Below are 26,501 nucleotides of genomic sequence, written 5' to 3'. Positions count from 1 at the left end.
GAAAGCAAGAATGCCTCGTTTTTTCACAGCAGAAATAAATAATTCATTTCCTACTGTTTCAATAATTTAAATCACATGCCTTCGTCTTTCATTGCATGTGCAGAGGAAACATGTAAGGATCGACCCTTAAATCGAAACACTTGATTCAGTCTGTACCAGAAAAGTCAAGTTCCTAGCTAAGGTCAAGAGACCACGTGTAAGTACAAATCCTCAGGGTTAACAGATTAATTTCCTACAGCACTCATCTCTTCCCTTGGTCAAAATTCCAGCCCCACCTTGGCCCCCGATCAAAACAAGGCCTAGAGTCTGAAAAAGAGGATAGAAAGTGCTGCAGTGAAGACCACAGCCACTGTCATGATGCACGGTAAAGAGATTCACCTAAGAGGAATATAATGGTACAAAAGTGGATCTTCTAGTATTCTTATGTGTTCCTGTCCCGGACATGTACCCATAATTACACCAAGCATGGCATGAGGATTCTCTCCACATATGTATTTTAAGGATGCTCCATTATCATAAAACATAAGCCTTGGGCATGAAGCGTTACATGCCTTTTCTTGTATAATGATAGACTCCTTGTCCTTCAAATGCCATACAATAAAATGGGACATTTTGCACGTCCAATTTAATGTACCTCAGAGAACTTGGCACGGATGGTAAAACATGTGTCATGCCAATAAAAATTCCCCAGTAAAAATCTTTCTTTTTTCTCCTGAAACTCCCTTTGAGGAGCTATAAAAGAAGCAGTCCACAGACTCTGGGTCCACCACAGGCTGAATAATCCAGGAGCACGCAGAGTAGGCTTGATCTGGATTCTTACCTTCTGTCATCATGAGTCATACCATCAGACAGACCTACTCCACTTCTGGGTCCCAGAAAGGTGGCCTCCCGGGCGGGAATATTCGCTATTCCACCTCCTCTGGGCTTGGCGGTCTGGGAGGTAGTGCCGTCTCTTCCCGCGTGTCTTCTGTCCGTGTTGGGGGCTCCTACAGAGCTCCAAGCATCCATGGAGGCAGTGGTGGCGGAGGCATCTCCATGTCTAACTATTCCACTGGTGGCTATGGTGGCTATGGTGGCTATGGTGGCTATGGTGGCTATGGTGGGGGATTCGGGGCCTCTGGAGGCGGCTGGGTCAACGAGGGCCTCCTAAATGTGAGTGAGAAGGAGACCATGCAGCTCCTGAATGACCGCCTGGCCACCTACCTGGGAAAGGTGCATTCTTTGGAGCAGGAGAACAGTCAACTGGAGCGGCAGATCAGAGAGTGGTACGACAAGCAAGTACCCTACATGTCCCCAGACTTCCACCCCTACTTCAGGACCATCGAAGAGCTTCAAAATAAGGTAGAGCAGTGCTGTTAGTATTTTACTGCTTCAATCATTCTCGCCTGGCCAGTTTATGAAGGGTATGAAATATCGTAAGAGATTTGATAGTATATGGCAAGTGTCATTATTAGTTTATCCCCCTACATTTACAGTTCTAAACTGCATTCCCTACAAGTGAATATTGTTTGGAGGACAGCAGTCTGAGAGAAAAAGTGCACATGATGTCTTGAGAAGGATGTCTATAGGGAGCTGACTTAGTGAAGAACCAGGGGAAAAGGGAGACGTTTTTGCACATTTTCTTCTTCTCAGAATACCAATGATTCGGTTTTCTCCTCCCTATCTTTCCACTAAGGCTGTTTCAATATTTTAACAGCCTTGAGCAAGTAAACAGAAAAGATTTGTGTGGAACGAGCTGGGCAGTTGTGAGCTAAGACAAAGGACATTGTACTATAATCTGTACTGATTCACCAGTACACTGAAAGAGGATGCTGCACAGCTAGGAATCCCAAACAAGGAAGTGTTCACATTTTGCATGCTCTCAACTTCAGGGAATTTTGGGGAGATACCAAGAAGGCGTCAAGGTGACCTGACTGAACGCTTAAAGCACTGGTGCTTTCTGCATAAGAGAGCCAAATGTTTTACAGCTGATCTGAAACTGTCAAATTCTCCTTCCTTGGAAATGAACATCTTACCAATTTAAGCCCTGAAAACAGAGGATATCGCAGATATATTTTATGAGCACATTTATCCAGACATCCTTGTCAGGATGCTTGCTTTAGTTCATGAACTCCTGCTCAGAACACAGAGCCTTTTTTCTAGGAGTCAGCTTATTTAAGAGAATGTTACAAATGATTCCAGCTCCTTGAGCCATGGAAGATTTTACTGATGGGAATACTTGCTCCTGCGCCATCTTTACTTTTGTGTGCAATTGTAGGTTTCGCCTGAGAAAAAAGGCACATATGGTGACCTTTGCAAAGTTAGGCCCATATTTATACTTTTTTAGCGCTGCATTTGCGTCATTTTTTGACTGCAAACTTACAAAATATAATTGTATTTTGTAAGTTTACGCTGCTTTTGGGTCAAAAAGACGCAAATGCGGCGCTAAAAAAGTATAAATATGGGCCTTATTTGTCAGGAAAATAAGTGAAGCATCTGTTGGAGCTTTACCACTGTTTTGCTATAAAACAACACACTGAAAATTCACTCTTGCAGGAGAATTTTCAATCAAAATGGCAGAATTTTACCAAAGTTGTAAAATAAACTTTCACACATTAATGAAATGGAAAATTTTTAATGTACATTACGTATAGTTTCAAAAAGCTCGAGTTTCTTAGGTTAGAGATTTTAGTAGCCAGTGGTCACGTTTCGTGCTTTTAATCAACACATTATAGAAGCTTCACCATTTATTTTCCATTAGAGATATCTTTGGTTTATTTTTGGGTTGCCAGTTTCATGTGTGGGAAAATTGGTACACGGAAAGATTGTCATTTTGATGTATAGTGCGTACAGCATACAGAAGCACCCTGGCACTCTGGGACTTGCTGTGGATGGAAGGTCAGAGATCAGCTCCTAGTTGTCTGCTGAAGCTATTCATCAGCCATGGTAGTGAGTGGATGCCAGATTATTGCTCAGTTACAAACTGCAGTGAGCTGTAATCATTGGAACTCAACAGAACTTTAATTTGAAAGGGGCATAGAGTTCGGAAAAGTGAGTTGCATGCCAAAGCTGCCTCTGCCACCCTAGTTCCATGACATTAAATCTGTATTGTCTGTGTGTTTAAAGATATTTCGTTGCCTCACTCATACCCCTGATTTGGAAGTTCATTTTTCAATGCTATGATGATCCTGGTGAAGATCCACTTCATTCCAATACCTCTGTTCTAGGTCCTAGCATCTCCAGACCAAATAGTCCTCACTTAAAACAATTTTCATGCTGATCCAGTTTTCCTGTAGGAAAAAGCAAACGAAATATTTTTGCTGTAGTCTAAACCAAACATGTGAAGACTTTTGAAATTAGAGTTTCTCCGTAAAACAATTGCGGGAGATACCAGAACAGTGATAGATGGCCCTTGTTTTACTTGGGACCATAGAGTAGAAGGACTGCAACGCGTGTCCATATGGTTACGATCAACTGAGGTACTTGGAGCCCTCTGTAGAAATGCCCTCCCACACACCCACAGCAAGCCTCCTGCACCCAAGAACAATTTATACCTTTCATAGAGAACCTCAGGGTGCAGACATGAGACCAAAAAAACCTGACCGTGTGACAAAATCGAACATATATCTCTTTCCACCAGTTCACTGAACAGATGCATGTAGATATGTATGTATGGAATGTCAATAAGTTGCCTAATTATTATCTCTAATCATGTAACCATCCTGAGACTCTGTCTGTGGTAGAAGAGCTTTCACAAACAAGGAAGAATCCCATTTAACCAAGGTTCTTTAAGCACAGATAAACGTTTCGTACGGAAAGCACCAAGACTTTCCCTTCCTTTGTGAAAATTCCTGGTGGTTCAAAGTTTGGCGGTGAAATGTTGAGTTGGAGAGGGTAATGTGGTCTTCGAAATGCAGTGGACATTTATGGGATATGGATTTGTTCCCTGACATTCTTCCACCGCATTTTACCATTGTCAGCATATTTCACTAATTTTCGACTTGATTCCTGTTCTGAATTCACGTCAAGCCATTACCTGATCTTTCCTGCCAATCAGTATCTTTCTTGTTCTGCAATTTCTACTTGTGTTTCAGATCCAGGCTGCCACTATGGACAACGCCAAGTGTGTCCTGCAAATCGACAACGCCCGGCTGGCTGCTGATGACTTCCGCAACAAGTAGGTCTTCTAATGAACTGGACCGTTTCATCTCTCTTTCTGTTTGAACTGTCCGTGTGATCAAATGTGGCATTGAAGCTAATGAGTGGTACCCTACAGGACGGGGAGATGAGTTGACTGCAGTATGACTACACTTATAATATGCAAAGCAAGGCAGATCACTACTAGTTGCAGATTCGTAATACAGCGTTAGTGTGTGATAGGATGGATCTGAATGAGGATCTCAATAAAGGCGCTAATAATTGATCCTTCAACGAAAAGAATATATTTTTTTATTTGTGTGTTTCTATTAGTTCACTATATCAAGAAATCATTACGGGTGAATTTCCATTACGCTAGACTATTGTGGTGCACTATTGTGTGGTACGTTCCACTTGGATTGATCATGTCTCCCAGATTCTGAAAAGGATGTAAAGAGAGGAGGGTGCAGGTTAAATGAAACCCCTGAGCACCCACTTGGAGGCCCATATTTACAGACTGAAGCGCACAATTATCACCATTTATTGCAGCACAAAGCTCTTTGTTAAATGGAGAGGGAAGGAATACACCATATGTGTTAAGATGTGGTACATCCCTGCTCTTTCAGTGTGCTGGCGCAGTGAGTGTTGCATAGCACCAATGCAGGCACCCTTGCATCATGGTGCAATGGTGCCTGTGTTGCCAGCAGGATTGTTTTTGTGCAGGAACCCACATCTTCCTGCACAAAAACAATCCTTAGAGGTGTTTCCCTGCATTCTGCAACACACTTCGAAGCAAGGAGAAATAAACATATTTCTCTTCATTTCACCTCTATCGGGAAGGTGTACAATTTTAACACATTCACAGATTTATAACTCTAAGTAAATCTGGGAATGCGTCAAAGTTAATGGGTGGGTGCATAGGAACACCCATGCTCCACCTATGTAAATCTTCTCAGAGCAGAGTAACGCAAGGCAACGACATGTGCTACCTTTAGTTACTTTGGATTTACCAACCCATGCAGGGCCACTCATTAAATCTCACTTAACAACTGCATTGCACTTGCGTCGCTTTGTGTGACTCAAGGACAATCCAATGCTATGATAAATCTGTCCCTAAATGTTTTAGTACAAACATCATCAATACATAAAAAAGTGGGAAGAAGACAAGTATGATCGTTAGGCAGGTAAGAATGAAAGGAATGGGACAGGACCAGAAGTAAAATAGGTGGAAATGGATGAAATGGGACTGGAAAAGAAAGAAGGTAGAGGAAATGCTAGAAAAACATCATTCTGACCGTGTGTAATGTAATTTGGTGCTCATGTAAAGCGCTCTGATGTCAGTGGTCCGATTCTGTACTATATACAAAAAACTGCAAAGTGAGAAAGTAGAACAGCTGGGGGACACTCCAGACATTAGCAGTCACCAGATTACATCTAATGCACCAGATTACATGTAAAGCACTTTTTCATGCAGGCGTGTGAGGTGTTATATGTATAGATGAATACCTCTAGTGCCCCTGTTTGTAAGGGTGTGTAGGTGAATTAATTTCTTCACACGGATCAATGTTTTCTATGTGGAGAGAAAAGGGTAAAGTGCAAGTGAACATATTCCCTAGTCCCAGGACAAGGCCAGCTTTTGGCATGGAGGAGCTGGGCCCAGGTTTGGGGGAGGCACAAGATGTTTGTGTTCGGAGACGGGTCACAGCAGCAGTGAGGGCAGCAGTCGCTGCCATGCCTTGTATTTAAATTCGTTGTCACCAGACAGGGATAGACCTATGAAAAGGGCCTCTTGCTGCCTCATTTTATTCACCAGCAGCACCGTGGGTTGCAATTGTGTTTCCTCTCTAGGCCACTTCAAGCGAGGACGGGTCTGCCCCAGGGGCAGTGGATATTCGCCTCTGTGATGAAATATAGAACAATCACAGATTTCATTGACCTTTGCCTGTAACGTGAGAATAGGAGGGAAGTTATAAATGTCTCAAGTGCATAGTACAGAATCTACATGTTTAGCAATTATACGTTTTGTTTTTATGAGACCCTCACTCCGTCACTCAGTCAAGTTAATTTCACAAACTACATTGAATATTTATTGGCCAAAATTGGAATTTCAATCTATGTAGCCCGAGGTGAGTGGCCCATAAGAGAAAGCTTATTCGTGACGAGTCGACCCAGCCTCATCACACTTATTGCAAGGTCCCACTCTTTGAATTCCATCTTTGGGTCCCAGAAGGTTTGACGCGTGTTCTCACCCTTCCAGGTTTGAAATGGAACAAGGACTTCGTCAGAATGTAGAAGCCGATGTGAATGGCCTGCGCAGGGTCCTCGATGAACTCACCCTGGAAAGGAGCGACCTGGAGCTGCAAATTGAGAACCTGAAGGAGGACCTGCTGCACCTGAAGAAGAACCACGAAGAGGTGATGGAGAGCACTGTTGCCTACCAATGGCCTCTCATACAAGACCAGGGAATCTGGTGGCAAAGAGCTCTTTGCAACATGCGCACTTCTTTGCTTATCTAGGTTAACTTCTGCTCTGTTTGAAGAAAGATCTGTTGTGTTGGCTATCAATGGAATGGTGAGGTTTCACATTTTAGTCATCAAGTCTGTAAATCTTTGAGCTTTTCCAGAGATTATGCAAATGTTATCCACAGTTCAGTCTCTAACATATTCATTTTGAAAATTGATAAATCCTATGATTCCAGGTGCCTGATTGTGCACATCTAAAGTAAGGTGTCCACTGGTATAGCAAATACAGGACAGCACCACTCCGTCAACATGCCCATACCAGATTCTTTCCTGTATGAGGTTTGGTTGAGTTTTAAGGCTAGATCTCATACCCTCTCTGAGGTTCAATGCTGCCACCTATCCCTCCTCATTGGTAACCAGAGCGCTAAAGAGTGACAGATAAGTGCAATAACTAGCCCTTCATACTTACATCAATATTCTCCCCCACAGGAAGTGTCTATACTGCGTGCTCAGCTTGGAGCCCGGGTCAACGTGGAAGTGGATGCTGCACCATCTGTTGATCTCAACAGGACCCTCAATGAAATGAGAGAACAATATGAGAGGGTGGTGGAAAAGAATAAAAGAGATGCCGAGACCTGGTTCACCACCAAGGTAAAGTCACCCCTCAAAACTCACAAACCAAGGGTCTGAGAGAAGGGTTGCAATGGGCCAGCTGCCAAAATCTGATGTGGTCCTATCCTTCATCCTCAGCATTCTTACACCCTCGTTTGAGGAAGGCAAACCGCAACCTTTTAGCTGGCAGAACATTGGTCAGTTTCCTCATTGGGGACGTAATTTCGGCAGTGGAAGTGCTGCCAAAAATGGTGCTGGATCAGCCACCAGTTTGGGTGGCTGAGCTGCCACTACTTTTGACAACAATGTTTTCAGACGGGGTGCCTTGGATACTTGTAATATGAGTACTGGTAATGTACCACCACATTGGAAGAACATTTCTATTGCCCACATAGTCTGAGATAACTTCTACCATGCCACATGGCATAGTGGAATCACTCCCAAAGAATTTACAAATTTTCTCCTTGAGGTGAGTCCTGCTGCACCAGAGGCAGCCATCTCAACGTGTAAAACCACACCAACATGTCAGCCATTTCCCAACATTGTGGAACTTTCTCTGTTTGGCAGAGGTAGCCTCCCTCTCCCTTCCCCTAACACACTTGTGGGTGGAACATTTGCTAAAACCAACTTTAAATGAGGTTACAATTTTCATATTTTACTGAGAAGGCTGTGCATGTACTTTCTTTGCATTTCAGAGTGAAGAACTGAATCAACAGGTGACATCGAGTGCCTCACAGATGCAGTCTGTCCAGACAGAAATCATTGAGTTAAGACACACCGTCCAAGGTTTGGAGATCGACCTGCAGGCTCAGCTAAGCATGGTAGGTATGACCTCATGCCAGGCACAAATCAGGGGATAAGTCTGTGTCATGTCAAAAGGGTAGGAACAAGAGCCTTCAACCAGCCTTTCCCACCAGTTGGTAGCATACAAGTCATAGGTTGATCGATCAATGTATTTAATGTGTTTTTTATGCCTGATGCCCCACCACTCTCATGGCTTCTCATCACTCTTTAATGCCATCTCTAAAATTTTGAAAATGCACTCTCATACAGTAGAGAACATGCACATGCAATGGTGACTGCTAGAAACAAATAGTGGTGGGTGGTGAGCTCTGCTCCACTGGTGAAGCTAACTGAGTTTTTGGCATTCAGCACTCCGCTTGTAGCATGGAGTTCGCACAAAAACCCAGCTAGCCCTGCCAGCGGAGTGGAACTCACCGCATGTGCACTGCAGCCCAGTTATGGGCAACACAGCACAAGTGCAGACTGTCTGTGCTTGCGCTGTGTGGCAAATAACTGGGCTGTAGTGCACAGTCTCATCCCTCGATGGCGATGGAGCTAGAGCTGGCGCAAGCAGGAGGATAAACCAGGCTTCCCTCTGCCAGCAGCCCGAGCTGGGTCTGGTAGCAGGGAACAGAGGGAGGCAGAGTGCCAGGCCACTGGCCACGAGGACCCAGGTGAATCCTCATTTATTTTATTTTTTCGTTGTGCACACTGGTGCACAAGAGGCCTGAAATGACAGATTTCGCTGCCTACGGCCCTGGTCTGAATTCAGACCAGGGCCATTTCAGGCCTCTTGTGCACCGGCCTGCCCCATGTGCAGTGCACACAGGGCAGGCTGGTGCACAAGAGGCCTGAAATGGCAGCTTTCACTGCCTACAGCTCTCTCCTGAATGCACCGGATATCAGAAGTTCTAAGCAGGGTCAGGCCTGGCTAACCAGACCCGACCCTGCTTAGTGCTTCCGAGATCGGGCGCATTCATGGCAGGGTTTCCACTCCGTGGTTCATGGAACTCCACCTTTGTGGAATTCCACGGAGATTAAAATCGACTCTGCAGAATTCCACTGAGTGGAACTCCATGAGCTCCACCCAGGTAGAATGAAACTTGCTTGTGAGTGGGTGGTGTTGGGTAATAGCAGGCAGCAAAGACGACATGTGGTTCCTCAAGTGATAACACAAAACTGGAGTTTCTGATCAGCTTATACAAACCGGCAATCAACCATGCCCACTTCAAACGTGAGCTGAGTTTACCAGATGTCTCCAAACTCAGAAACTATCCTAAATATGACATCATGGAAGCAATATGCTAGAAAGAGCTGCACAATCCCACTCCAGATATCCAGAAACATTCCTTCCAGCCTTAAAGTATGGATGGGTGGATAGCAGAGTGGATCAAACGCTTTCATACTGTGTGTTCAGGCTCACCAGCCTGTGACTCAGGGCAAATCACGTAATCTGTTTGGGCCATATGTATGAACACATTTTCCCATAGACATAGAATGGGTAAAAACATTTGATACATCTGGCCCTTTGTACCTAAAAAAGAAAATGATTGTGTCCTTGTATAATGTAACTGGTGCTCATGTAAAGCCCTCCAATACCTTTGGGTCGAGTTTGCGCTTTCTAAAACTGCAAAAAAACGGTTTATGTGGCAATGAATCACTGAGGGACGCTGTAAAGGTGATTTTTTTACATGTACGATTTTCCCTACTACCCCAAAAAAAGGGAAACTCTTGAGAAGATGGAGTATGTGGAGACATATAAGGCTGCAAACCCTCGCAAACATTTGGATTTAAGGTTAGCTTCAAACACTGGCAGCAATGGGCATCAAAAGAATTTGCACATACCTTTTTGACCAAGAGCATGACAGAGGCCCCCACAGCATTTGTGGTGCAGGGAGCCCCACAAGCTTTCCCCTACTGGAGGGGGGCCCTTCAGCCCCTACTTACGTGAGTGTGGCGGCTCCTTCAGCATATCTTGAGGGTGGTGGGGCTCACATTTTGTGACACCACTGGTTTTGAACAACGTCAATTGAATTTGAAAATAAAATGGGTAAATCCTAAACTATGCACTGAGAATGATACCACGCTACCACTTTAAATCCCTATTCCCTCTCTGTTCTCAGAAAAATGCCCTAGAAGGAACACTGGCAGAGACCGAAGGCCGGTACTGTGCCCAGCTCAGCCAAGTTCAGGCCCTGATCACCAATGTGGAGGAGCAGCTGGCCGAGCTCCGGAGCGACCTGGAACGCCAGAACTATGAGCACAAGGTGCTGATGGATGTGAAGACTCGCCTGGAGTTGGAGATCGCCACCTACCGCCGCCTGCTGGACGGGGAGGACATTCAGTAAGTGGTCGGCAAAGGGGTTCATTCACTGACATGTGTCTGTTGCTCTAAGCAAGTACGGATAGGGAGTCAATGGAATCGCAGAGGACCAATTGTCTGCTTCTGGTGCTGCCACTGGACAGACGACCTTAACTTGTTAGTACCTCTCCTTTGATCTTGGCTGTGAATTGTAAGTTCTCTTTGTCTTAAAGCAAGTATGTCCATTTAAGATCGAAATGGCTGGTGAAGACCAGGCCAGAGGCCAGGGATGAGGCAGCTTCCAAGCAAAGGCTTTTGTATATATTTATGTTCTGCAAACGACCAACCATTTTTTTGCCATTCACTTTCCCCTCGCCACTCATCCACTGCATACAATCAACAAGCAACAGTGTTTCCGGACACAAGAAGTGATCTGAATCAAGGGGTAAGCTAGGAACACAAAGAGACGAGTTGGAAAGGCACTGTAGACTAGCCACCAGACTAAACATGAAAGAGCAACTTTGTAATGGTATCTCGCCTCGATAGTCAGGAAAAAGTAGATCAAAAAGTCCGACTGGATGTATTAGAAACACTAAAAATAGAGAGAATGAAGAAATAATTTCCATTATCAGCTAGCAACGAATATACAACGTGCTCAGCTGTAGCCCCAGTACAAATAAAAGACATAGCTGGATCACATAGTGTTCGAAATTGCTAGGTCAAGAGCCAATAAACTTTGGTTTAACCATGCTGCACGGAGCTAACGAATAGAAACTAATCTGACTGACATTCTCACAGTAGCTCTAATTTCTGACATTTGTAGTCTGCAAAACAATACCTGATGGCCGAAACCAAAAAATTGTCCATTTTCTTACTGTGTTTTTTTAATGATTTCTCTCCTTTTATTTATAAACGTTGCTGAGGAAAATGTGATATCTCTCTGGACAAGCAGGGATAGTTGCCCTGAATGTATGTTTCTAGGCCCTGTGTGCAGTTACTACCTCTTAATGGATCATGTTGTCGACGAATAACAATACCAGGTCCAATTTGTCCCCACCTTTTTTTATGGGTGCAGAAATTTCCCTGGGGAAACTTAACTACCACTTCCATCAGTTTTCAACCTGAGCGGTCTTTGCAAACCATTCTGCCTGTGAAGATAGGAATGGGGAATAACACACGTTTGAGGTTTCGCGGAACGTTAACAACTACGTGTTTTACTCAATTGTAGCTTAATTTCCCCACGCAAAATCCTCTATGTGACACCTGGAGACATGTTCATGGAATAATATTTACGCCTCAGTGTAAATTTTCCTCAACTCTGAATTTGGAATCGGCTGCACACACGGTTTGTTGTGCCCATTTGGACTCTGTAGGGAACTTTGTCTCCAAATGTGTTTCTAAAGCCCATAACCAAAACGATTCTTAAATAGTGGTATCATTAACCGATTTAATGGCACTCCTTCTTTCAACCTCATAGTTGTAAAATACCAAGCCAGTCTTGAGAGGATTTGGAACTGCAACATGCATATGTCTGAATGAATACTAAGCCCACTTAGCTGTTTTTAAAAGCTTTTCTAAAAAATGCGTATAATTCCCTATAGCCTAGAAAGTCTGCTTTCACAGATGTCAGCGCTTCTAATAGTCCTCAAATAAATAAATTAATAAATAACACATGGATCTTGAAATGTCAGTCCCTTCTCTGTCACCTACGACTTTGACATATACAGAAATGGTGTCTCCTTGAAAAAATCTGTTTCTTTGTCCTGGTTCCTCATTAAACATAGAACGTTCATGCACAAATCCTCTAAAATATTTCTTCTTATCTTCTCAGGGGCAGATACAATTTTCCTGGAATTAAAGATGGTAAGATGCCTGCCTTGTTTTGATTACCAATAATTTTGCTTCAGTAGTAGTCTACCGATGACTGTTTTTCATATAAGTATAAACAGGATATCATGTGAGGTAACGATTAGCAGGATCTTTCACTCTACCAAAGGCACTGACTTCTCAACTCACCAAAATAACATGATCTCTAGCTTTACTCAATCTTGTTTGGTAGCATTGCTCCTTTGCATCTCTCTCTAGAGGTTTACGAAGGCTGCATCTATCTCCACGATGTCTGCTTAAAAGATTTGCTTTACATTAATATTATTTTCATGAAAGATGTTTGCTAATTTTGCCCTTGGCTGCCTCCTACCTCTGTAAGGGTAACTTTCTGCCAGTAAACATTTACTCGGATATAGTACTCACTTGCTTTAGAAATGTGAAAGTCTCTCTTATATCTTCTGTAGCACTCCTTTCCCCTACTGCAACCTTGTTAGATTCTAGGGCCCTTCGCTTTGAGGCTCGTGCCTTGAAACATGACTATTTACTTCACCCTTCTCTACACTACACTTAGAGTTGGGCCAATGTTGCAAAGGCCTACAATGTGTTTCATTGGCAATCTCTTATTTCTGCAAGTGCCTGCTGCATGAGTTGCATTGGATTTCACGGGGACACCACACATGCCACACTGGAGATTCGCCCCTGAATACTAAATGAGCTATCTGAAGTATAATTCATAGCTGAAACTTCAGCCAATATTGCTTGCAGAAATGTTAATCTGCCACAGGCAGTAATTTAGCGTTTGAAGGGGCTGGAACTTTTAAATACATTCTGAGGTACCCAGGCCCCAGGTGGACGTGGGGATACTGCCAGGTTTCTGCCTGTGGAGCCTCAGCTGGCTGTTGGAGACCCCTGACCTGGCAACCATTTGTCACAGGTCCACTAAGCCATAGTGGCAGATGTCACTGACAACCATGGAGAAAGGTCCCTGCATGTCAAGAACATTGTTTTACTTCTTTTTCAGAAAAAACCCTCTGCATTGGGGTTTGTTTATTAAAATTAAAAAGGAATGTTGAGCAGGCCACAGAAATAGGATGACTTTCTTCGACCTTCAGCTTTTCATAGACGCATTCACCAGACTAGCAGAGACTACGAGGTGCACCGTTTGCAAAGAGATCCCACCAGAAATGTGTATAATTCTAAATCGGGTGGGCCTTTCCTCACTGTGGTGGGTGGAGGCACATGTAAGGAACTCTGTCAACTTCAGCTTAGCGTAGCAAAGACACCATAGGCCTCGGTGCAAGCAAGGAAAATGTCGCCCTTACTTTTGGGGTAGTTAAAAAAACATTGTCAGGGTTTAATGGAGCTTAAGGGCTCTAGGCACCAGTGCCACTGCACTTGCTGCATAAATGGCAGCTATACCCCTGGTAAACTTACACTAGTGAGCATCTAAATGAGGCCAACAGTGTTTAGCATTGCATAAAGATGCTAGTTTGATAGCCTCAGTGGTTCATATCTTCCTTTGATTGTGGTTTGGCAGAATTTGGCTGCGATTTCTCTGTCATACCAATTCCGCTTGATGTTTTATGGAATTGACTGTAAGGAAGCTAATAAACCTTTCTCTTTTTTCTCAGTCTCATCAGGGACACACACCACAAGCACCAGCAGTATCAAAGTACGGTCCATCACTGAAGACCTTGAGAATGGAAGTATTGTGTCCTCCCGGGAGCAGGTTCACCAGTCTGGCTACTGAACCTCAGATTCTGCCCTCTCAGTCTTAATATAACAAGCTGCTTTACTACACACCAACGAACAGCTACCGCAGTGGTCACCTTGTCTTTCCTCTAGAAGCAAACTCCACAATCCACCTTTATCATTAGCAGTTCCCTGAAACCGTGCGCTGTGAAGGAGCTATTAATGTTTTTGTGAAGGTTTTTCCAAAGCTAGAGATTGTTTTAATCTCATTCTTTCTGTCCTATAACTTTGTGCTTCTTCTTAAATTACATGTTTTGTCACAATGTTGTCATTGTGCTATGTTGAAGGTGGTCAAGTGTCTCTCTTGTGCTTAGTGCAATGCATCTTCTCAATAAACATCTTCTACAATGATCTATCAAGGATGTCTCATGTGCCTCTTATTTAGAATGAAATCTATTACCCAGGATATGTCAGTTGATTAGCAAAAAGGTGAGTTACCAAGTAAAGCTAAAGCCAATGAGAACATTATCATTAAAGTAAAGATTAAATGGATAGGGGCCTAGAGTGCACTTTCCTGACATCAAGGCCCAGATTTAAGAGGGCCTAGCGCCTCCTTGTGCCACATTAGTGCATTTGTTTTGACGCTAATGTGGCCCAGTGGGGACAAAATGACCACACCAGATTTACAAAGAGGCGCAATGCAGGCATTATGTATGCAAGGGGAGTGTTCCCTTGTTGGGTGGGGGGGCGAAAAAATGGTGCAAAGAAATCTAAAATATTTCTTTGCAACATTTTTAACACCTGTACAGAGCAGGCGTTAAAAGGAGGCACACCATTATTTATAATGGGCCTCAATGTGCTTTGCAGGATTAGCGTCACCATTTTTTATGCTAATCCTGCAAAGCGCCAAACTAGCATAACATTTTTTTGACACTAGTTACCTAACTACCACCATGGTGCACCGTATCTGAAATGCAAAATGTAAAATGGTGGCATTAGGGGGGGCGCTAAGGAGGTGCAAGAAAACCGGTGCTGCAGTGGATGCCACGCCACTTTCCTTAAATCAAGTCCCAAGTTCTATATGTTCCTCCTGAAGCAAGGAGACCAATTACTACTAACCCACCCTCTCTTAGCCATCTGCAGAAGAATGGCCACTTGGCGTAACCAACAAACTAGCCAAGTACCCACAGCTGACCACTCAGTACCCTCAGACCAAAGCAGAATATATTTATAGATATTGAACCTAGTTTTCAGTTGCCACCTGGGGACTTTTGGGATGTGCCAGTGACCATCAGGGAGAGAGCATTGCCTCCCAGTACATACCACTTAATGCTTGAAGTTCACTCTGCCCATTCTGACTATCTAGATGCAGCTTTTTCACAACATTTTTGTAGGCTTACAGCGTCACAGAGCTCTATGATGGGGGCAGAAGGTAATATGTTAGTGCTATACTAAGCTTCTAAACAAACAAAAAGAGAGCTGGCGCACCAGTACTTACCAAAACAAACAACAATGTAGTTGAAGGGATGCTGAATTAATGTCATCACTGGCGATCACCCAAAGTCACATTCTAGTCTATTGTTTTTCGTCCACTCTGCCACCCTACACAGAGGTCAGCCATTTGCTGATCAGTCTTACCAGGCCTGGTCACCTCCACATGAGATGGGAACACAAACAATCTTAGAGTAGTTTCAGACTACTTAGGCCTCATTAGAATGAGATATAGATTGATATAGCACCATAAGCGGTCAAGGGTATGCCCAAACCAGACTCCTTGCACACTGTGCCTTAGGAGGTAAGCTATACCTCACTAAGGGGCCAACAAGACCAAAACATTTCTGGGGTTGCTTGTGTTCCCTTCTACAGAGGGCCTCACCTGCCATTTCAGCATGGACTGTTCCCATGAGTTGCAGGGACAGTACTGATTTGTATAAAGTGGGCATGTTTATAAGGTGGAACAGTGGGTGAAAATCTGTGGATTGGAATATTGATAATGGAAATGGGGTCTCTAGTTGGCAGTCGGTTTGCACCCTGTCCAGGCAGGGACCCTCACTCTCATCAGGAAAAGAGAGATACCAGCTCAGAAAATCCCTGCTCACACCCTTGGTAGCTTGGCACGAACTGTAAGGCTTACCTCAGAAGCAATGTGTAAAGCCTTTGCACATAACACACAGTAATACAGAGAAAACGCTACAATAGGACACCACACCATTTTTAGAAAAATAGCCAATATTTATCTGTGTAAAACAAGAACAAAACGTGAAAAATCCAACATACAATAATAAAGATATAAATTTTGTAAGAATTAACTTTAGGTAGGCCAGCTACGGTTTTGGGAAGAGCCACGTATAGTATCTTGGAAGTGTAGGGTGTCATGATCCTCGCAATGAGATCCGGAGTGTAGCATCACAGGTGTCGCAGACGTCAGCTCCGGAGGTCAGTGAGGGGGTCGTTGGGCCCTTGAAGACACACATGTTGCAAGACGAACTGTGGGCTGATGACGAAGTGAGGAGCGCTGGCATGGATGGCGCGTGGCTGCTGTGCGAAGCAGGACGATGCGAAGTGCGGTGCCTAGAGATCATGGCGTCAGTTAGAACAGGGCTGCAGTGTGAAGCGAGGTGGTGCAGCGTACAGTGTCTCCAGGTCACAGTGCAGGCAGCGGCATCATTGTTGCTGAAGCATTGTCGTCGGTATGCCCAAGGCAGCGGTGCGACGGGGGGTGGGCTCCGTTCAGCACCCACAGGTCGCGGTGCAGACAGGGGTGTCTTCTAACAATGCTAGAGTCGATGGCGCTGGTGTCGGTGGACCAGGGCTGCGGTACGGGATGGGATAGTGCTTAGTGTACCTCACGAGTGGTGTCCACAGGCCACGGTGCAGGCAGCAGCGTCGGTGTCAGCATGGAGCATCGTTGTTGGGGATACCAAGGCTGTGGTGTGAGCAAGGCGATGCGGGCCCACAGGTCACAGTTCAAGCAAAGGCTTGGTGACGGTGTCAGGGGGTGGCACTGGTGAGACCAGGGTTGCAGTGTGATGTGGGGCACGGCTCCATGTTGCGTTGTCAGGTCATGGTTGTAGGAAAGTACCATTTTGCCTGGCATGTTACCCCCATTTTTCACTGTATATATGTTGTTTTAGTTGTATGTGTCACTGGGACCCTGCCAGCCAGGGCCCCAGTGCTCATAAGTGTGCCTGAATGTGTTACCTCTGTAGTGACTAACTGTCTCACTTAGGCTCTGCTAATCAGAACCTCAGTGGTTATGCTCTCTCATTTCTTTCAAATTTTCACAAACAGGCTAGTGACCAATTTTACCAATTTACATTGGCTTACTGGAACACCCTTATAATTCCCTAGTATATGGTACTGAGGTACCCAGGGTATTGGGGTTCCAGGAGATCCCTATGGGCTGCAGCATTTCTTTTGCCACCCATAGGGAGCTCTGACAATTCTTACACAGGCCTGCCATTGCAGCCTGAGTGAAATAACGTCCACGTTATTTCACAGCCATTTTACACTGCACTTAAGTAACTTATAAGTCACCTATATGTCTAACCTTTACCTGGTAAAGGTTGGGTGCTAAGTTACTTAGTGTGAGGGCACCCTGGCACTAGCCAAGGTGCCCCCACATTGTTCAGGGCCAATTCCCCGGACTTTGTGAGTGCGGGGACACCATTACACGCGTGCACTACATATAGGTCACTACCTATATGTAGCTTCACAATGGTAACTCTGAATATGGCCATGTAACATGTCTATGATCATGGAATTGCCCCCTCTATGCCATCCTGACATAGTTGGCACAATCCCATGATCCCAGTGGTCTGTAGCACAGACCCTGGTACTGCCAAACTGCCTTTCCTGGGGTTTCACTGCAGCTGCTGCTGCTGCCAACCCCTCAGACAGATTTCTGCCCTCCTGGGGTCCAGCCAGGCTTGGCCCAGGATGGCAGAACAAAGGACTTCCTCTGAGAGAGGGTGTTACACCCTCTCCCTTTGGAAAATGGTGTGAAGGCAGGGGAGGAGTAGCCTCCCCCAGCCTCTGGAAATGCTTTCATGGGCACACATGGTGCCCATTTCTGCATAAGCCAGTCTACACCGGTTCAGGGACCCCTTAGCCCTGCTCTGGCGCGAAACCGGACAAAGGAAAGGGGAGTGACCACTCCCCTGACCTGTACCTCCCCTGGGAGGTGCCCAGAGCTCCTCCAGTGTGCTCCAGACCTCTGCCATCTTGGAAACAGAGGTGCTGCTGGCACACTGGACTGCTCTGAGTGGCCAGTGCCATCAGGTGACGTCAGAGACTCCTCCTGATAGGCTCCTTCAGGTGTTGCTAGCCTATCCTCTCTCCTAGGTAGCCAAACCCTCTTTTCTGGCTATTTAGGGTCTCTGTCTCTTGGGATTCCTTAGATAACGAATGCAAGAGCTCATCCGAGTTCCTCTGCATCTCTCTCTTCACCTTCTGCCAAGGAATCGACTGCTGACCGCGCTGGAAGCCTGCAAAACTGCAACATAGTAGCAAAGACGACTACTGCAACTCTGTAACGCTGATCCTGCCGCCTTCTCGACTGTTTTCCTGGTGGTGCATGCTGTGGGGGTAGTCTGCCTCCTCTCTGCACTAGAAGCTCTGAAGAAATCTCCCGTGGGTGGACGGAATCGTCCCCCTGCAACCGCAGGCACCAAAGAACTGCATCACCGGTCCCCTGGGTCTCCTCTCAGCACGACGAGCGAGGTCCCTTGAATCCAGCAACTCAGTCCAAGTGACTCTCACAGTCCAGTGACTCTTCAGTCCAAGTTTGGTGGAGGTAAGTCCTTGCCTCCCCACGCCAGACTGCATTGCTGGGAACTGCGACTTTTGCAGTTACTCCGGCCTCCGTAAACTTCCGGCGGAAATCCTTTGTGCACAGTCCAGCCTGGGTCCACGGCACTCTAACCTGCATTGCATGACCCCCTAAGTTGTTCTCCGGTGACGTGGGACTCCTTTGTGCGACTTCGGGTGAGCACTGTTTCACGCATCCTTGTAGTGCCTGTTTCTGGAACTTCTGTGGGTTCTGCCTGCTGCTGAGAGGGCTCCTTGTTTAGCTCGACGCCTCCTCTGTCCCCTGACGCAATTGGCGACATCCTGGTCCTTCCTGGGCCACAGCAGCATCCAAAAACCCTTATAGCACAATTTGCAGCTAGCAAGGCTTGTTGGCGGTCTTTTGGCGGGAAAACACTTCTGCACAAGTCTCCACGGCGTGAGGGATCCGTTCTCCAAAGGGGAAGTCTCTAGCCCTTGTCGTTCCTGCAGAAACCTAAGCTTCTACTGTCCAGTAGCAGCTTCTTTGCACCCACAGCTGGCATTTCCTGGGCATCTGCCCATCTCCGACTTGCTTGTGACTTTTGGACTTGGTCCCCTTGTTCCACAGGTACCCTCGACTGGAAATTCATCGTTGTTGCATTGCTGGTTTGTGTCTTTCCTGCAGAATTCCCCTATCACGACTTCTATGTCCTTTGGGGAACTTTAGTGCACTTTGCACTCACTTTTCAGGGTCTTGGGGTGGGCTATTTTTCTAACCCTTACTATTTTCTAATAGTCCCAGCGACCCTCTACAAGGTCACATAGGTGTGGGGTCCATTCGTGATTCGCATTCCACTTTTGGAGTATATGGTTTGTGTTGCCCCTATCCCTATGTGTCTCCATTGCATCCTATTGTAACTATACATTGTTTGCACTGTTTTCTAATACTATTACTGCATATTTTGGTATTGTGTACATATATCTTGTGTATATTTGCTATCCTCATACTGAGGGTACACTCTGAGATACTTTGGCATATTGTCATAAAAATAAAGTACCTTTATTTTTAGTATATCTGTGTATTGTCTTTTCTTATGATATTGTGCATATGACACTAGTGGTACTGTAGGAGCTTCACTCGTCTCCTAGTTCAGCCTAAGCTGCTCTGCTAAGCTACCATTATCTATCAGCCTATGCTGCTAGACACCCTATACACTAATAAGGGATAACTAGGCCTGGTGCAAGGTGCAAGTACCCCTTGGTACTCATTACAAGCCAGTCCAGCCTCCTACAATGGTGCAGTCAGCGACATTGTTGACAGCATTGTAGTGGTTTTTCTTCTGCTGCAGCACAAAACACACAGTTCCCAATGCTGTAGGCAGATGAAGCTGAGGTCCTTGATTTCCTTGAGACTTCCAACAGGTGGCAAGCTCTACTCCAAGCCCTTCAAGAAACTTAATACGCAGGTTACACAGCAATGTCCAGTCTTTACCCTTTTTAAGGCAGAAACCACAACTGCAGGCCAATCTACTAAAGCACACATAGCAAAGGGGCAGTACTCCTCCTCCATCTCTTCTTCTTGGCAGAGGTTCCTCTTGATCTAGAAGTGTTCTAAAAGTCTGGGGTTTTAGGTCCACTACTTATACACAATTCTGCCTTTGAAGTAGACAAACTTCAAAGGAAAGTCTCTGTTGTTGACAAGATTCTGCCTTGCCCAGGCCTGGCCCCAGACACACTCCAGGGGGTCAGAGACTGCATTGTCTGAGGACCGGCACAGCCATTTCAGGAGTAAGTGTCAGCTCCTCCCTCCCCATTCTAGCCCAGGAAACTCATCAGGATATGCAGGCTACACCCCGGCTCCCTTTGTGTCACTGTCTAGAGGGAATTCACAACAACCCACCTGTCAGTCTAACCCAGGCGTGGAATACACAAGCAGGCAGAGGCACAGAATGATTGAAGCAAGAAAATGCACAATTTCTAAAAGTGGCACTTTCAAACTGACAATCTAAAAACCAACTTTACCAAAAGGTGTATTTTTAAATTATGAGTTCAGAGACCCCAAACTCCATGACTCCCTCTGCTCCCTTTGGGAAACTGCACTTAAAAGAAATTTAAAGGCAGTCCCTTTGTTAACCTATGAGAGAGATAGGCCTTGGGCCTTTCAACAGTGAAAACTGAATTTGGCAGTTTTTCACTGTCAGGACATGTAAAACACATCAGTACACGTCCTACCTTTAACATACAGCGCACCCTGCCCATGGGGCTTCCTAGGGCCTACCTTAGGGGTGCCTTACATGTAGTAAAAGGGAAGTGTTAGGCCTGGCAAGTGGGTACACTTGCCAGGTCGAATTGGCAGTGCAAGACAGCATACACAGACACTGCAGTGGCAGGTCTGAGACATGTTTATAGGGCTACTCATGTGGGTGGCGCAATCAGTGCTGCAGGCCCACTAGTAGCATTTGATGTACAGGCCCTGGGCACACATAGTGCACTTTACTAGGGACTTACCAGTAAATCAAATATGCCAATCATGGATAAACCAATCACCAATACAATTTACATAGGGAGCACTTGCACTTTAGCAGCAGTGGTAAAGTGTGCAGAGACAATAAACCAGCAAAAACAGATCTGAAAAAATAGGAGGAAGAAGGCAAAAAGTTTGGGAATAACCCTGCAACAAGGGCCATTTCCAATAATTAACTATATAAATTGTCAGTAGTTTAGACTATTTGTAAGTATTCCTCCATCAACGTTTGTACTTACATCCAACTTATACCTGTGACCAGACTTTGCATGCATGCCCTTATTAAAATGTTCATTCTGGAACACAATATCTCACATTGCATTTTCTACATTGGTCTTGCTGAAGAGTATCAAGAATGGAACTCCCTGGCAACAATAATAAATGTACAAATTATATTTATAAAACAGAAATTCAACACCAGACAATTAGTGTCATGTCTGAATTGGGCAATATAGCATCCCCTGCCCTAATTCTTCCAAGAATCCTGAATTAACTCTGACGATGGATACATTGATATACAAGAATGATGGAAAGCATAGTAAAAAGCCAGTGATGTATAGCGAAGAGCAATGGAGGTGTGCTACCTAGAAGACAAAAGTGAAGAAGCAGGTGCCAGTATAACCTATAGATGCACTAAATACTGCAAGTGCTGTTTACCTACCTAGCCATTTGGGATGATTGATAGTCTCTAACCAGCAGAACCATAACACGAAGGATTACATGTGCACAGTGATATTAAACCTTATTACTTAAACCTGCATATCATTAAGGTACATCCCTAGAGCAGTAGAACAGATATGGATTACTTTCAGTTACATTTCCCATCCGCTCTCAGCAGAACACTCTCCTAAAATATGAAGATGTAGCCTAGAAAATCCTCAGACAGAAGATATAAACCCTTAAAAGGGTGGGATGGGAAAGACCTCACTATGCAGTGGTGACCTCTGTTGCTACTTTTCACATTAAAATGACTGATTGATGAATCGGAGATATGTTTCTTTAAAGATGAGAGACTTAAAAATCAATCATGGAAACGCAGAGGCAACAAGTTTGAAAATCCTCACAGGAAAGACCACACTGGATAATCCGCACATCGGACAAAATTATAAGATGCAAATCATTAAGGTTTATTAAAAAATAAGATTTAATATATAAAGTGAAAGGCAGTAGTCACTTATTACGAAATGTAAAAAAAAATCTAAAATATCATTGACAGTGGAAACTAAGCCCGTCTAATTCATAGCCAGCACCGAATACAGCCCATCACAAGGCAAATGAGTATCAAGGAGCATATTTCATATCGGCTGCTCAATGAAGCAGGAAAGAACGAACATGAGAATATTCAAAGTGCAGATTGACAAACAGACTAACATGGGGTCTGTTTGCTAAGAGTAAGAAAATAAATCCGCTAAATATTCTAAGTAATAAAGTAAATATTGATGCCTCAATAGGAATCAGGAAGAAATTCTGGCTCGTTCCCAAAATGGGAAGCCTTTGTACATTTCTAGAAACAGAAAGTGTACAGTCAATGTGGTCTGACAAGGAAAGTAACATTGAACCATCCAATAGGAAACACATCACATGGTAATTATTGACATTTGCTCCATATCCAGTGAAAATACTGTATTATACTTTACACATGTTAGACCTGTCAGCTCCAGGGTGTTCTTCACCCAACTTTTTGCCTTCCTGCTCCATTTTTTCTGAACCTGTTTTTGCTGACACTAGGACTACTGGTAACCAGTGCTAAAGTGCATGTGCTCTCTCCTCTAAACATGGTAATATTGGCTTATCCCCAATTAAAATAGTTAATTTACTTATAAGTCCTCAGTAAAGTGACACTACTTGTGCCCGGGGCTTGTAAATTAAATGTTAATAGTGAGTCTGCAGCACTGATATTTAGCCCTTTAAACATTTCTTGGGCATGTCATTACAGAGCCTGTGTGTGCAGTTTAAGTTGGATTCAACCCATATCTACGACTGGTAGTGAGTGTTTGAAAAGTTTTAGCACTCCATCCATCATCCTTTTGTGTTGCTAAAGTTGCCCTAAGAGGCCAGGGTATGCACAGATGTGGGTCTCTTGCTCACTGTGCCACTGGGTTAAAGCTAGCCTGGCTGATGAGGGGTGACACCATGAAACTAGTCCTAGGATGCTTGTTTCCGGTTCACGGAAGATCTAGTCTGGCAGTTCGGGCTGGACTGTTCCCATGGGGAGCAGGGTCAAGACTGATTTGCATATGGCTGGGTCCAAACTGGGGTGGCATGGTGAACAAAGGATCAATGGCTTTAACCCAGATCTGTGACTGGGGGTGAGTGTTTGAAAAGTTTCAGCACTCCGTCCACATTCCTTTTGTGTTGCTGTTCCTCCTAGACAGCCACAGACCATGGGAACATAGTTGTGGCTGGATGAGCCATCACTTGCAGGATGGGAGGGAGGAGCTGGACACAACTTAACTTACACCTGAATAGGCTGTGTCCTGTCTCCACACAAAGGGCCTAACGACTTTGCATTGTCTCTCCAGCCAGCTGGGACCCAGAACAGGGGAGGCAGGGAATTCTTTGGACTTCAAAGCCACTGTCTAGAACATGGGTACTCGCAAATATTTTCCCATGAGCCACAAAGTATGGGCTATGGTGGGCCTGGGGGCCACATTGATGCAAGTGGGGTGGGAGTAGTTCTTTGCGGGGCCGGAGTGGCAGTAAGGTGGGGGTTGGGAAAGCCAAGCATGTACATGCTGTGGTCAGTGAGTCATGGAGTAATTTTGAAGGTTTCATTCCTTGCTGCCTTTCGAATAAACAACTAGGGCTTCATTTACAACAAACAGTTTGCTTGCACTGCCCTGCGCCCCCTAAGGACACCATGGTAGTACTGTATTTACAATACAGTACACCATGGCACCCGTTAGCACAGCAGCATCAGAATTTCTGACACAGTTGTTGTGCTTTGGTGGACTAGAGACAAAAACTGTGACACAAGTTCAGCAAAGCTCAAGGAGGTGCATTCAAAACAGCCTAGCATCACTTTAACGCCTGCCCAGAGTAGATGTAAAAAATGACGCTAGAATGACGCCGTGAAATCTTGTAGATTTTACTGTGCTATTCCTAAGGGGTTCCTTGTCGGGGAATGGCTCCCTTGCATGCATTATACCTGACGCAGGTAAAATGTTTTGTAAGGTTTTACAAACTGGCACAATGGTACTATTGTGCCAGTTTGTAAATATGGCATGGGGGACTGTTCTGCGCCACCATAGTGTCAGAAAAAATGACACTACGGTGGCACAAGGGGTTTGTAAATGAGTCCCCTAGTCTCTACAAGATTCAAAGATGTTATGCAGTATCTAAGACGCTATCCCTCTTCCACACCTTGGGGTGAGCCTTCACTACTTGCTATCACAGTTTGAAAAAAAAGACATAAATTCATTATTGAATTAGAATGAAATAGAATTGCAGAATGTGAAACCAGAAAACCTATGATCAGTCCCAGCTTCCCCACTTGACCAAATTGTATGATCCTAGGCAATTCTTTTATTTCACTTTCCCGACCTTTTCTTCATTATAACATGTAAGAGCACCTTATAATATATGTGTTCAGGATGTGCACTGTAAAAAACCTTCTCTTGTGTTTGATTTAATAAACTATCATGTTTCCCATGTATAAGAACAACCCTAGGCACCCAAAGGGGTCCTTACGACAACTGACTTGCCTCTTAGCTCATTATTGCCACTGTCAGGGTGGGTGGAGGCATGAATGTTTCTACATAAATTTTTTGAAAACTATCACTTTTAAAAATACTTCTCAGTGCACTGTTATAATTTGAGGTACTAAAGTAAAACACTTGTGAATGTCACTGAAATACACGTTTTTGCATTTTGAAGAGGCTTAGGGCCTGATTTAGATGTTGGTGGTAAAAGTCCCGCTGTCGACTTTTCAACTGAAAGCCCATCCGCTGGTATGACGATCCACCCACCGGATTTAGATGTTGGCAGTCGCATAGTCAAAAGTCTGCATTCGAACTGCCGGCTCTGCTAAGAAACACCACCCAAGTCAACAGCAGGAGAGAGAATAGTGGATGCCAGCGGTACCTTTGACATCCTTCCTGCCATGCAGATTTGAATGTGCGTACAGCCAAGAAAAAAGTGGCGGTCTGACTTCCACTTCTGAGTTGGCGGATTAGGAGGGGGAAGGGGTGAAAACAAACCTTTGTTCCCGATTCCACCCCCATCTTTGACTGGACAACACCTGCTGTCACTGCTGTCACTGACCCACGGAAAAAACATGACCGCCCGTCACCGGACTCGAAGGTAGGGAAACCGCATTGCCAGAATACTTTGGGTGGGCATTGCACGTAAGCTCGGGACCACTGCAGGCATATACATTTCACAGTCATTTTTTTAAATCACTGTAACATGCATATGTTGGGGAGACAATTGTGTCACACATGGCTGGGGACACACTTAAACCGCATGCATATCACACACATACACAACTGTCATTGTGGTGACACCATACATTGCAAAATTAATGCTGGCACCACAAAGACGATACATTCACAATGGACAACGATGTCCATGTATGCACATTGCAAGGGGGCCTGCACTGGTAGGTTTGGACTATCTGTTGTGTATGTGTGCGTGTGTGTGTGTGGATTGTCTGGTTGAGGGGGTGATGTGGGTGTGTCTGTATGTAGGTCACTTACATGTGAGATTGAAGATTTATACATATGTTGTGTTGCCATGTGACACATTCAGGTGATTGTTGTTGTGTGGCGTATTTTGTCGTGATGTGTGTAGTTGTGCTTGTGTGTGAGTGTGTTTGTGTAGCTGAGTGTGTAGTTGTGCTAGTTGTTGTGGATGTGTGCGTGGTGTGTTGTCTAGTGTGTAATGCAGAAGGACATATATGGCTAAGGATCAGTGTGTGTGTTTGTGTGTGTGTGTGTGTGTGTGTGTGTGTGTGTCACTTACCTCTATTCAATACCCACAGCCATTGCACAGAGTCCATTAGTTCCTGCCACCATCTCCCTCCATTAGCAATCCATCATCAATACACTCCTTGCAGAGCTGTGACATCTAAATACAGCGGGCAGGACACCATCGACTTAACGGTCTTCTCCGGTCCGTTGCCAATGCGGCTTGGAGGTAAAACCACCAAAATCTAAATCAGGCCCTTTGTCATTTTTATACATATTTGTTCTAAGAGGCCTTAAAAAATTTATGTGTTCCTAATGTAAGTGGTGATGGATACATTATTTACTTCTTTTCCTCCAGTTATCCTGTAAGTAAATGGGTGCCCCTTTATTTAGCATATTTCTAAAAGTTAGTGCTCTCTTAACTAAACTGGAGAACAATGCGGTCGCTCAGCAGATGGCCACATGTGAAGGTCAGGAGGGTCACAAGCAGCCTACAGGCCGTACCA

At 44.7% G+C, this 26,501-nt stretch overlaps 1 protein-coding gene across 1 annotated transcript; it reads left to right on the top strand.

Moving 5' to 3' along the window:
• The first annotated feature begins 778 nt into the window (after nt 1-778).
• Nucleotides 779-14,213, top strand: LOC138299407 (keratin, type I cytoskeletal 19-like). Its single transcript, XM_069237638.1, has 8 exons — nt 779-1,341; nt 4,074-4,156; nt 6,374-6,530; nt 7,068-7,229; nt 7,886-8,011; nt 10,097-10,317; nt 12,107-12,138; nt 13,734-14,213. The coding sequence occupies exons 1-8, from the start codon at nt 832-834 to the stop codon at nt 13,850-13,852; spliced, it is 1,410 nt and encodes a 469-aa protein (XP_069093739.1). The 5' UTR covers nt 779-831; the 3' UTR covers nt 13,853-14,213.
• The last annotated feature ends 12,288 nt before the right edge of the window (nt 14,214-26,501 follow it).

Source organism: Pleurodeles waltl, chromosome 6 (genome assembly GCF_031143425.1).
Source record: "Pleurodeles waltl isolate 20211129_DDA chromosome 6, aPleWal1.hap1.20221129, whole genome shotgun sequence".
Lineage (NCBI taxonomy): Eukaryota > Metazoa > Chordata > Amphibia > Caudata > Salamandridae > Pleurodeles > Pleurodeles waltl.
The sequence above is the reverse complement of the archived record's forward strand: the minus strand, read 5'-3'. Positions and strand labels throughout refer to the sequence as shown.